General features: G+C 42.8%; 1 protein-coding gene across 1 annotated transcript in view; it reads left to right on the forward strand.

Moving 5' to 3' along the window:
* LOC138577245 (fibrillin-2-like) overlaps positions 1-14,267 on the forward strand; it is a 454,244-nt gene that overhangs the window by 207,527 nt on the left and 232,450 nt on the right. Inside the window, exons 7-8 of the mRNA XM_069649613.1 lie at positions 978-1,175; positions 5,550-5,675. Of these exons, the coding sequence (XP_069505714.1) occupies positions 978-1,175; positions 5,550-5,675 (324 nt within the window). The remainder of the gene's footprint in view (positions 1-977; positions 1,176-5,549; positions 5,676-14,267) is intronic.

Genomic DNA, 14,267 nt, shown 5'->3' on the forward strand with positions numbered 1-14,267 from the left:
CTCAAAATGGAGCCGACTGCAGGCAAAGGCATTTAGAGCAATAACAGAAATAGCGTGTCTTTGCAGAGTGAGCTTTTAGATGGCTAAGTAGGTGCTGCGGCTGGAGGGGCGTTGCTAGGGGGGGGCTAAGGGGGCTATAGCCCCTGATCTTTTGGTTGTAGCCCCGGATAGAATCTCAGGAGCTACAGCCAAAAGACTAGCTAGCCCGCAGTCCCAACAGTTCAAACATCAGCTTAGCCCCGGGTCTTTTCCAGACCTAGCAACTCCCCTGTGCGGCGGTACGTAGTTGGTTACATAAATACATTTGTTTAATCATTTGAAATCATATTGATTGCAGAAGGATTATCTTTCATGAATCAGTGTGCAGTAGAAGAGAGGCTCAGTATTTATCTGCGCAGCAGGTGAACGCTGAGAGTGGTGTGAAAAGCACGTGTCACTTTTAGGTTCAGGCTTCTCAGGGTAGACTGTCATTGCCCAGAGATGTTAAACAATGACTGACCGGATACACCCTGTTTGGGGATTCACGTTTTCACTAGATGGAAATTAGGACTACACTATTGTGAAATATCAGTGCTTATATGTCCAACATTTATGTTAGTTTTCATTTATAGCCAAGCAAATATGTGTAAATTGATGATAAGCAAGACCATTGAAAATTCTAAATGTAATATTGCTTTAAAAAGGGGTGTATACTCTTATTTAGAAGAGTAAAACCGTAAATAAACTCTGGAGGAGGTGAATGGCTAAAAAGATGTTAAAGTAGCATTCAGAGCTATCATGATTGGCCGGTACCTCCAAAAGTCGAAAGGGTTTGGCAGTAGTTTGATGAATGTCATATCTCCCAAAATGCTCATAGAGTGTCTTGCCCATATGCCAACTACTACATACTATGTCTCTTTTAACATAAAGTTCAGTTTTATGAGTGTTCTTTGTTGACTCCATCCAGTAAATCCACATTTGTTTCTTCTTTTTACCAGACTACCGCACAGGCCCTTGCTTTACCCAAGTCAACAACCAGATGTGCCAGGGACAGCTCAGCGGAATTGTGTGCACCAAGACTCTGTGCTGTGCTACCATTGGACGAGCTTGGGGCCACCCCTGCGAGATGTGCCCAGCCCAGCCTCACCCCTGCCGCCGCGGCTTCATTCCTAACATACGCACTGGAGCATGCCAAGGTAAGCTGCATCTGAAATGTACTGTCTGACTGCCTAGTACTATGAGACGCGTGGACCCTTCACTCATCCCGATGACTTACTCTCCTTAGAAAAACAAAACCCTTCTGGGGCTCTTTAATTTCCCATATCAGGATCCTATTAACACCAACAATTGTGAACTTGTAATCCACACCGGACTCTCTGAGATTTTATATAAATTGCCCCCGTCCTCTCAGATCCATTCTGTTGAGATGGCGATTGGATCCTTGAGGAGGAAGGATAGCTCAGGGACAATGCTTTTTGCTTGGAAGAAAGACAACACGGCGAAAAACAGGTATGAATCCCGATCCCGCGCTTAGAAACCACTCGCTGGTATTAAGCACGTTATAAATGAACAATAAAATAAATTAAAATAAATCAGATTATAAGCTTGACTTCCGGCCAAGTCAGGAGGCTTTGCATCTATCGAGAGCAATAATTTTATGGTTCCATTAAAGCCCAACAATAGACTCCTTCTGCCCTGCCCCCACTCATGTTGATTTTGATTTTGTTTATTTATATCGCGCTCCAAGACAGACTCCACTGTATACAGGTGCAGATGATCACTACCACGAAATACTGACGAAAACTGAACATTGTGTGGGGTTCATGTTAGAGCTGCCTATCTAAACAGATCGGTTTTCAACATCTTTCTAAACTACTCTAGAGACTCTGATTTCCAATGGGAGTTGATCCAGAGTTTAGGTCCAAACACTCCAAATCTCCCATCCCGCTGGAGACCAGTTTGAAGCGTGGGACAATCACCAATAATTTATCCCCAGAGCGTAGGTCTCTAGTCGGATGATACAGAAGGATCTTGGCACTAAAATAGTCTGGGGCTAGCCCGTTGAGGCACTTATACTCATGTATCTATACGCTTAACTTACCAGACCAGCTCCAACACCAACTGAACTTAGGTCTTGCCAGCAGACATCAATGTCATTGTGGCTTTTCAAGAGAATACCGACCTCATCTCAATAATACATAAATGCATCATGCTGTACCTCGCGCTTCCAACTTAATGCTGCTCAGTCTGCAGTAGAGACTTATACCCAACCCCATGGTCTGACCCAGACCCCATCAAGGCCTTCAGCCATTTCCAGCGCCCGACACCACTGCTATACAGCCCATGGTTTGTTCATGGCCAGCGCATGACATGAATCATCACACTTGGTTGCATTGCCACTGTACTCAGCATAGGTGCAGCTGCTTCGCCCCCTTCACCCGAGAGCTGGTCTGCTGACCGGCTCAACAGAGCTGAGAACCAATGACATTGGGATCAGAACAAGCACTAACTTCACTTCTCCCATTCTGCCCTGAGATGAGGCAAAACCTTTATATCAAAAACGAATTATTTACCATTAGACCCATGCATCCCTTATGCTCTGCCTCACCTATGTCACCAGCGTTGAGTGACTATACCTTTTTTCGATCCGCAAAAGCCACATCTAATTGCTGGATTTTCGGCAGGGCCATTTCACAGATTCTGGCAGCTCCAACCCGACAATGGGCTTAGATTCGATATTTCTAGGGACAGTACGGCATCCCCTGGCACCTGTCTCCAGGTGTCACTTCCAGCAATGGGAGGAGCCATGTATAACTGCGGTATGATTGGCCAGTAAATACCTCCTCTTTTGGATGAGGGTTTTCTAGATGTCAAGCTGCAGACTAAGGGTGATGCATACAACTTATGGAAAGTGCTAATATCTCACATAAAGTGCATATTCCTTATTGCTTGCCGGGAGAATACAGCTGTTCTATGTCATTATACAAAGGAAAGAAGGACAGTCATGCCCAATTTCAAGTGTGCTCAAGATTCATTAAACTGAATGTGAGGCTCTGACTAATTTAAAGCCTTCACTTCTCTATTGTGAATCATCACTTACAGATTACTGGAGGTGAGGCATCATAGCAGATCCTTAAGATAACTAAATAGGAACCCAGGTGTCTCGTCTAATGCTATGCTGTCCTTATCTAAATGTATGCGCCCTGATGCCTGCGGGCTTCCGTGCAATATAAATAAATAAATCAAGCCGACAAGCACTTGCTTAATTAGCATAGACACAGATTCCTCATCAAAGCTAGTAAGAACGATGACATGTGCAGACATTAGTGTTTTCTTCACTGATTATGAAAGTACTGGTGGTCCGGCTATGTATACAATGTGATACATAAGCACTATTCCATAGACAAAGCCATTTTCCTGGAGCAAAATCTTAACATTTGATCTATTTTCCAATCCCACAATGCATTGCCTGTATGGCCTGGAACTGGATGAACTTCCAGTGATGGCCACTAAGTGGTGACACTGCCCTATAGTAAGAAAATACATTTTCGCGGAGCAAAGGCTTAACATTTCATTTCATCCGTTTGCCCGCAGTGCATTGCCCATCAGCCTTTGCACTGGAAGTGGACATCTAGTAATGCTCGGCGTGTGACTTGGTTGAAACGGTAAATTCTCGTTTCATGTCTCAGGGGGAAGGGTTAATTTCAAGCCTTTTAAACCTACCTTGACTTTGTTGGTGTTTGCTCACCCTTCCTCACTGCTCCAACCGCAAGGCCTCTGACTGCACTGCACTGTTGATCGCTAAATGTATGTAGTTGTTTGCATCCTTGAAACCTGTCTGCCTTGGGTTGAAAAATGCAACGTGCAACATAGTAGTCCCCTGTAGACAAAGACATTTTCCTCGAGCAAAGGCTGAACATGTGAGTTACTTTCCATACCCACAATGCATTGCCCACCTGGCTCTGAACTGCAGGTGAATTTACATTAATAGCAGATGACTGGCATTATAATGTGTGTGACTGGTTGAAAGGGTAAATTCTGCTTTTACAGAAATATTTGTATTCAATATAATGCATTACTGGAATCGATGTGTATAATACATGATAAAGATTATAACCCTACATAATAAACGTATATGTACATAAAGTGTTGTTATATGCATGACATGGGTAGAATGGCGTTTTTCTGCAGAACTTCACAACTTTGCACAAGTCTTTGACGTTTGCATACTTTTGCAGCAAACTTCCCGAACAGTGTGAAGGTACATTTCCTCAGCTTTCCGCAGCCCTAACTGAAAGTACTGCACACGTGGTCACCCCATTGTATATTATATAGGGGCCTGGCAAGGTTGGATGAGCTTAAGTCGTGTCTACTGGGATTGCTTTGGATGCTTCCAGGATAGTAGAGTCTGATGTCTTGCACATGAGTTTGATGCTTTTGTTTTGTTGTATGAAGCTAAACCAGCTAGTTAATTGGGAAACATTGTGCTACTCTTTTAGACGAGCCAAACCCTTGTATAAACTAAACTATTCTGACATTATTCCTTGCCGGAAAACACTCAGAGGGCAATTTCAAGCCTTTCCGATGCACTCTTGGGCTTAAATCCTCTAACTGAAAGAAGTCAATACAAGTTTATTCTCCTTTGGTTGGTTTGAATGGGGTTAGGCTCTGGGCTGCAGCTGCCCTCTCATCCTTAGACTGGCATGGTATCTCCCCCTACAAACCTATTGGCAAATTGGTATAGAAAGGAGGAATTTGCAGCCTCTGTGTGTTGTTTAGGTTTTTAGGTAACCACTGACGGCCCATAGATATGTTAATTATTGTGGCTACATTCCCAACTACTATCTTAAAACTGTAAAAACTGGCGTAGTTACAGCAGTGAGTTGTGATTTTGCACAGAATAGAAGCTTATTAGCATAACATAGCATAGCATAACACAAGCAGGTATGTATGTAAGAGATGTATGAAGTGCAACCTACCTGGGAAGCAGTGGAGTGCTGCCTGTATGGGACACATCTAGGGGGCTACAAGGAAGGGTGCAGTGGCATGACGCCCTAAAGCAAGTGTTGCTGCCCCCACACCCTCCCCACATGCCATATCTGCTTATATTTTCTTTTAAAAGCAGTCACTGTACGTCCTTCTGAAAGATCCACCCCTCCTCCCCCACTTGGACACCATTTGGCCCCCCCTAGCGGGGCCAGCCCCACAGTTTGATAGCCACTAAAGTGTGGTAAATAAAACAGGATGGAATCGTGACATACCTATGCATGTCCTGCTAACTTCCCTTTTTAGAATGCACATCTGCCCTTGGTAGATGGGTTAGCATTGTACAGTGTATTCCATGTCAAGCACACTTTGACTATCTGAGTCTTTTTCACGTAGAAGTGGGGGGTTAGGGGGCATATTGGCAGATGGGGCAGCCCGGTCTATACCAATATGAAATTGTGGCTGGTGGTTCTGATTATTGAATTGAAATGAATTTATATTGTATTTATATCGCGCTCGTACATAAGTATTGAATGTATATGCACTAATGACCTGGGCGTTACCCCATTTCTTGCTTCTTTCAGATGTGGACGAATGCCAAGCAATCCCAGGGCTCTGTCAGGGAGGCAACTGCATCAATACAGTGGGCTCCTATGAGTGCAAGTGTCCTGCCGGCCACAAGCAGAGCGAGACATCCCAGAAGTGTGAAGGTAAGATGAGCCAGAGCCAAACACCCAGAGTGAGAATCACTGAAGTGGGTAGGGACCAGAAGTTGCGCAAAGGGGGACATGGCCAATAACAATATCCTGGCTTGTGAGTGTGGGGTGAGATAGGGGACATTGTTTGCTGACAGTATGAATTGATTGTCTAAGCATATAATCAATGAGTCCTATTTTTGGTGCTGGAACATGCAAGAACTAGCACATCGATAGCCCGTACAAAAGTTCAGCAGTGCCGAATTCTGAGGCCTTCCAGATCAAGAAGAATTAGGAGAGTCTGTTTGCAAAATATAAACTCACTGTTGGGATCCGTATGCAGCTAGCAGGTTCTTAGGTGTAAGTGTCGGCATTCTTTCATCAATTTGAGGCTGATAACATTAGTACCATGCATTTGTGTAATGATGAAACCTTTAATACTTTAATAATGTAATACTTGCAAATATCGTTTGAAGGAGTGCGAACCTCTGTTGTACCCTGGGTAAGCAATCCTCAGTGAAGTATCTGAGCAAAGGATTGGCAAAGCTACTGTAAAACATTCTTCGATGCAAGTGCCTACATGATCTTCATTTTATTTTACAAAGTGTCTCTGGTGAAGGTTGGATGAGTTTACGTCATGTCTACTGGGATTGCTTTGAATGCTTCCAGGATAGTAGAGTCTGATGTCTTGCACATGAGTTTGATGCTTTTGTTTTGTTGTATGAAGCTAAACCAGCTAGTTAATTGGGAAACATTGTGCTACTCTTTTAGACGAGCCAAACCCTTGTATAAACTAAACTATTCGGACATTATTCGTTGCGGGAAAACACTCAGAGGGCAATTTCAAGCCTTTCCGATGCACTCTTGGGCCTAAATCCTCTAACTGAATGAAGTCAATACCAGTTTATTCTCCTTTGGTTGGTTTGAATGGGGTTAGGCTCAGGGCTGCAGTAGCCCTCTCATCCTTAGACTGGAATGGTATCTCCCCCTACAAACCTATTGGCAAATTGGTATAGAAAGGAGGAACTAGCAGCCTCTGTGTGTTGTTTAGGTTTTTAGGTAACCACTGACGGCCCGTAGCCATGTTAATTATTGTGGCTACATTCCCAACTACTATCTGTCCCTCCCTACCTACCCTCAACTCCCGTGCCCTGGGCTGTCATTCAGAGTCGCCTCTATCACATAGCCCATCATAGTACATATGGTTATAGACCAAATACAAAAAAGGCACAATGTCTTTTCTTTGCTTGATTTACCAAAAGTAGCTTTAACTCAACTTAACTTTGCCTACACGTGTTTCACTAAGCAGTTTCAGCATTTAGACATCATCCTTCCCGCTGTGAGCTTATTCAGGGCTTTGTTAGCTATTAATTCAAAACACGATTTAGGATCTCCTACTGTATTTGTGATGAAGCTTAGTACAATCATGTAGTCTATTTGCTTGATTAGTATTGGACATTCACTCTTCTCTTTTTTTAAATGTATTGACTTGTGCCAACCTTAAGCCAGTTCTGTCTTTTCAGCCAGCAGCTCTTTGTATTGTGAGACTTGTAGTTTGTCCTGATTATAAGTAGCATGTGTATACTGTTTGTTAATGCATGCACTTTTGAGATCGCTTTTCACCTGAACGACATATCTATGATTGAGTATTCTGCATGCACGTGGTGGATGCAGTGAATTCAATTGGTTTGAATAATAGTTATATATGTTATGTTATGTGGCCTTGTACTGCGCACTGCTGCCACTTGCATGGTCTCTTGGCGCCCAATTTTACATTTTGCTTACATAAAATCCCACTGTGAGGGGAAAACACTGTGTGCTTTTTAGGGGCTCTAATATGTGTGCCTTTGCATATGTTCCTTGCACTGAATTCCTCTTGAAAACAAAGAGTTGGCACGTATATACGAATGCAATGGATAGGCATTTGCCATGTAGGTACATATCATGTGTCTGCTGTTGCCATCTCTTGGTCAGGTAGTACCACTATGGCATGCCTGGCAAATTCCTGTGCTGCAATAAAGCCAACGTATTTGGCTTTGTCAATGCTTGTTAGAGTATACATTCTCCTTCAGTGGAAAGCATGGCACTTGCAGAAGAGCAGGGGTAGTAAATATAGTATTACCTTAGGCTGGTATTCTCCCCAGAGTGGGAAGGGGGGTGGGTTGGGTAGAGCAGATGTTCACCTCTGGCGGTGAGCAGCTGAAACAGAAACCTTTTGTTGTATAAACCCTGTAATTACTCTACCTTGCAAATGGGCCTCTCAATTAGCAAGTTGATTGCTTGTGTATATCAAAGACAGTTACTGTTTTTTTTTTTTTTTTTACTTGGGAAAAGGGCATTGCAAGGTTTAGCACAGAGGCGCAAGCAGGTTTCTGGTAAATGTTGTACAATACAACAAAATAATTAATGTTTCCAGATATGTAGACATTACCAGTCTCTGCCCAATGGGGTCTAGTTTTGCCCTGTTTGTCGTGTACGTCTGCACTGGAGAATGGCAGTAGCTCAGAGGCTAGTGACAGAATTTCAGACCTAAGTAGCAGTCCTTACTCTGCACCATAAATGCATTCATGTATATATTACGAAACCTTTAAAATGGCAAGGCAAGTCAAAATAAAGTGATACAAGCCACTAATGTACAGTAAAACACAGCATTTTCTGCTGTATGGATAATACACGCAGCACACACAATCCACAGTCATTTACAAAACGGCTTGCTCTCAGAATCCATGCCTAATCGGTAGGTAGGTACTAGCTGCTTTCCAGTGAGAAACATTACACTTGTTCTGTTAATACGAATGGAACATAACTTTGCCCACCAAAGCCACCCTGTAGCCTTCGCACTCAAGTCATGTGCAACTGCATTGCACCCAAGAGTTCCACATCGGATGAGACTGGCTAGTAACTGCTGAACATTTTTGAGAGATGGTGTTGTTTGACTGTCAAAGAAGCATTTAAAGTGGTACCGATTTTGTATACTTGAGCATGTGACATCCAGAAGACCTCCAGTTGAGAAACTCATATACCTTTGGTCCGAAATGTGTGTGAAATGATAGAATAGAAGAACGCTGGGGAAGCACTGACTTGAACCTGAAAAGGAGCTGAGCATAGATTCTCATGCAGAGAATCCAGTGGTGTGCAACTATCAGAGGTGAATTATCTCCAGTTCTTTTGACAATAACAATGGGTTCAACTAACCAGGATCCACCAGAGGAAGTCAGTGGAGAGCACAAAGTTTGGGATGTATAGGCCTGCAGTGAGAGCAGAATTCGAGCAGCTGCGTTCTGTATAACTTGGATCTTCATCACTTAAACCAAGTGGAAGATCCCATGGACTGTCAGGTCCCAATAAAGGCATGGACCATTGACTCAGCATCCAGAGGTAACTAGGCAGGCAGCAATCTTCAGAGCTTCCGCAGATCTTAATGCCTTTTGCACCTAGACAGTCAATGAGGCCATGTTGGGTTGTTTCCAAAGGGTAATTTGTAGCTTGCACGATTCAAATACAGGAAGAGTCAGAATCATAGGGGCAAATCCTTTGCCAGAATGAATTGTGAATATCTATAGCAAAGTGATCAGCCAAACTATTAACAGAGTGGCTCCTCTCAAGACAAAAATGGTCATTTCTAATACTATTGGAAAGATATGGTACATTGACGAACATGTATACATAAAAATAGTTTTCAAAAGATAGAATGTAACTGGAGAAGTAACCCAAATCAGGAAAGCTGCCTCATTCTAGAAATGGCTTGTTCTAGGTATGAAACAGCCTTTATAGATGCTAAACAGTAAACAGTAACCTTCTGCTCAAATTTTGACTTAGTGGCAAACTCCTCTGATGCTTTATTTGCATTCCTAAATGAGCAGAACAATCCATCAGCTGAATCTAATGTATCAATAGAAATATATTGCCAGCCCATGGACATCCTGCCATCAGATCCACTATTGTTGATCAAAACGATCTTTTGACTTTCAAAACTTTAACAGTGGAAGATTCTACAAACATTATCCAAAGTCGTAACCCGACACACTGTCAACGGACCCCAGCTCCTCTACAGTTGTTGAGGAATGTGTGGATGCATTGTCACCTTTCATCACATTACTTATTAATACTTGGTTTTGCGATTCTAGCATCCCAGAAGGCCTCAAGCAAGCGTGTATTACTCCACTAATTAAGAAACCTTCTCTAGATCCTGAAAATTGTAGCAATTGCCACCTGATTGCCAATCTACCATACCTATGAAAGATTCCGAATAATGCAGCTGGGATACAACTCCAAGCTCACCTGTAGACTTTGAAATGACAGCGTGATCAAAAATTGGGCTTTCACCCTAAAAAGACACTGAATTGGCCCTGTTAGATATAAAGGATAGTCTGCTTCAGATGATTGATGACGGCAACACTGGTCTGTTGAAGATGACAGAATAATCCGGGGATTTGGCACCCTAGACCACCCTATCCTTGTACAGCATATCATCAGTGTTGTATAGTAGGGACAACTGGGTAAATTCCTTTCTTGCTAACAGAACATACAGGGATGAGCTGGGTGAGTTTTTGGAGTTCGGTGTCGTTTTTCGGAGTCCTTCTGAAGACACTCTGATTGACTTCCAATTGGAAGGCAACTACCATGACAATGTCTCTCATCTTGATATCATTGTTATGGTAGTTGAAGAATAGATGACCCAGAACTGGTTAGGTCAAAATCTGGACAAGTCAGCACTTTTGCTGATTCTGCCCCGACTACTCTGCCTAAGGAGATATATATATTTTCTGAACTCACCCTTACCAGCTGTGCTTTCCCAAATGCAAATGTCTTGGATAATTCCTGATTCATCTTTATCAATGGAATCTCAGATTAGAAGTATATTTACTTCTACTAACTATTATTGCATGATACTGAAGCAGTTGAAGGCCTTGTTATCAGAGCTTCACACCGCAACCATTGCTCCTGCCAGTGTCAGATTTAAAATCGATTATTGTAATGCCTAATGTGCTTGATCTACTAAATTCATTATAAAACGCTTAGAGGTACTTCAAAACATGTCAGCCCACACTGGGACCAATACTTATAGATAAGACCCTGAGAACACCACAATAAAGTTTAAGCTCTGGCCCTTAAAGCCCTTTCTGGCTGTGTCCCTATTTACTAAAACAGTGTTTCTCATGGCACGCGTTGCCTCCTCCTCCTCAACGCTCTGTAACAGGCAAACAGCGACTCCTTCCTTTCGTAAAAGCAGAGAATTTGGTAGATCATGCTCCGTTCTGGCCCAAAGATTTGGGACAGCCTAACGCAAAACATCTATAGAGTTTGAGATCTCTTTTGATTTAGGAAGAAGATTTAGGAAGAAGATTAAAACTATTTCTTTCTGTGACGTGTGGCTCTTTCTCTCCTGCTTCTGCATGGTAGAATGCATGCGGGGATGCCCAAGGACAGACGCACCTTCCGTACAACAAATCAAAGCAGCTCTACAACCAATTGAAAACTGGCCTCTCGTCTGCCGAGCCAGCACCACAATTAGTACAGCAACCCATCAGGATCAAACTTCTGCATGTCTGTGAATCACCAGCATAGTGATGGTGGTTGAGGCTGGACTGGCACTTTTGGAGTAAGATCAAGTCTGATTTGCATATTGTTTTCCGCCTTTTTGTGGGGAGAAGGCAGGCATCAGATTGCCTTTGGATGTTATCCCCCACTGAACGTACACATTCCTTGGCCAACATGGGAACAGCACTCCTAGGATAAGGTGACCAGGTTTTTAAAATATATAAATAACAGAACATTCTACCAACATCAACGTCGGACTATAATTTGACAGTGGTTGCTACGAGTATTTATTTATTTGCATGTTTAAAGCGCTTTTTTAGTTGCGCAATTATAACGTGCTTAAATACCCAGAGGTTTCTAAGCGTGGACCCGTGGGATCGGACCTGTGCTGCTCTTTGTTGTCTTGCTTCCAAGGCGAGCACATTGCAGCCGAGCTATTCTCCCGGGACAAGTATAGTAATGGGTTGTGTGTGGTTAGGTGGGGATTCCAGAGATTCCCTTGGATTTGCAAGGTGCAGATTCAGCTCTGACCCTCGGCATACTTTGTAGACTCCATTTGTGAGCCCTTCATGCCGGTGGCGGGTAGTTCTCGTGTAACCTTTCTGTGAGTACTAAGGAGCAGCATTTTCCGCTCGCTTTGATCGAGCATGGTTTATATGGGTCTGCTGGTGCAATGTATGCTTTGATGTTTGCAATTATGATAATGATCACAGTCGCCAAGATATATCTGCTGTTAAGTAGGGGTTCCTTCCCTCATGTGGTTTCCTTGCTGGAGATTCCGCGGTTCTGGGTGGAATTGTTTCCTTTTGACTTATTAGATCTATTTTCTAAGCAGGCTCTTTAGATCTGTGCATGCTATCCATTTGGAACGTAAGTGCTGGCAGAACATTCTTAAGTGCTCAAAATATTCACTTGGACATATGGTTTTTCATGATTTATTAGCTTAGAGACCCAACAAGTAATGTGTATGCATTTCAAGGATTTTTTGAGTGCTACTGAAACCGAACGTGACCCCCGCTAGTGCAGTATCTGAACACTTTACACTTGCTGAGTGACCAGCATTGCAAGATAACCAATGACAAGCATTTCTGTTGCAGCCTACCCCTGACTAAAGACATTAAATGCCCCTCTACTCTGGAGTGTCAGAAAATGAATGGCATTCCCACTTCAAAATGGTGGCCCACCAGTGAGTTGCCCATGTTTCTGCTGCTATCTCACATAAACTGAATGCCAATCTGGCAATCAAGTAGCTCCCTGTGAAAAGCAGGTGAGTAGCGGGTACCATGGAAAGGAAGGGTTGTGTCTCTAGTCCATGGTTGCTCATTATGTGGCCATGCAGTTTTGGACTACAACTCCTATTACTCTTCACTGTTGACCATGCTGGCTATGGATCATGGGAGTTGCAATCCAAAACATATGGAGGTCCACATAATGTGTAACCCTGTTCTGGTCTTTGGCAGTCTGTTCATGCTTGTGCCCACTAAGTGAGAATTGTTTGTAAGGCCACAGCCATAATTTCTCTACTACCATTCAAACTAGGCAAGGTAAATGACCTCTATTGTGTACTCTCAGATTACCTCATGAAGAAACATATGCAGTGATTGGACTACTTATTAGAATGTAACAATTCAATAATATCACACCAGCACACGTATTTGCCACTGGCTCCCCATCAAAAAAGGGTTAATTCCAAAACCATGTGCAACGCCAATCATTCATACCATGGAAGGGGCCCTTCCTCCTTCAGAAGTAAGTTTCAACACTAGACCCCCCTCCAGATCATTTAGGTCGAGCAGTGCTGCACTAGAACTAGCCTCTAACTTCAATAAGAAATGACAAGGAGGATCCTCTTTTTCCATTATGGTAACAAAAAGGTGGAACACTCAGTTTGCGACTTGGCTTTTCAACGAAAAACTTTGAAAGAAGTGAAAGATAATAGCAATTGAGTAAAAACTGTGCACCAAAAACCTGAGCTATTTTATGACAAGCAGTTGCAAAACTCTTCCATCCATTGGAAATAAATCTGATTTATAGATCCTCTGCTGTGTGACACTGGTCTGCACCTAAATCTCGGTGAAATCTACATCCAAGAGCCACAAAGCGACAGTACCCGAACCCTACTCCCTGTTTCCCCCCTCCCCTCATTTCCCTCAACTAACTCTCCACTATTAAAATCTTGCAGCCTTACTCTTCCCACAACCCTTCAGACAAATGACCAAGTGTATTGTACTCATAACTAGGGGTGGGTGAAAAGTCCCAATTCTGCTCTGTGTCATAATTGGAGGTCTCATGGTGAATTTTATCCAATCTGCCATTTCTGCCCTCGGACCAGAATTGGCCATTTGGGCCTTTTTCCCAACAAAAATGTTGTGTGTTGAAAAATGTGTTTGAATAAAATACAATTTTGGGCGAGGCAGGTGCGTTTCGCCCCTTTCAATTTTGTTTTTCAATGAAATTTTGTTTTTTGTGTGTATTTCGGGTTATGAAAAATTACTTTTCGGTACTCATAACCTATCCATATTATATTAACAGCTTTTAGCTACTACTCACATCCAGATGTCTTTTGGCTGAATCACAGACAGTTGGGCAACCGTTTTAGGGAGGAGTAGTTAAAATGAAGCTTAAACCAGGAGCAATTCTGCCATGTGCAAAATAATATTTCATGTCCAGAGAAGCAGATGAAGGTATATTCAAGACTATTTCCGCTTTAATGAAGCCAGGAATATTCGTGCCATCTGAGTCCCCATGTAACACGGCTGTGACAGTTATAGATTTAAAAAAACATGTTCTTGTCAATTCCTCTCCATGAGGACTCCAAAGAATTGACTTCATTTTGGTATTGAAATAACCACCTGAAACATACTTGTTTGCCCCAGCCCCAAGGCTATTATGAATCCCCGTCAATCTTTAACAGGGCCCTCCAGATGGATTTGTGTGATGTTCAGCTTAAAAGTGCAATACTTCAGTATGTGGATGACATTTTAAAGTGCAGTGAGACAGAAGAATGATTCAGAGATGACTCAGTTTGACCCATGACCATACTAGCAGAGAAAGGCTATTAGGTGG

Source organism: Ambystoma mexicanum, chromosome 1p, assembly GCF_040938575.1.
Source record: "Ambystoma mexicanum isolate Mex_15411 chromosome 1p, UKY_AmexF1_1, whole genome shotgun sequence".
NCBI classification, from domain to species: domain Eukaryota; kingdom Metazoa; phylum Chordata; class Amphibia; order Caudata; family Ambystomatidae; genus Ambystoma; species Ambystoma mexicanum.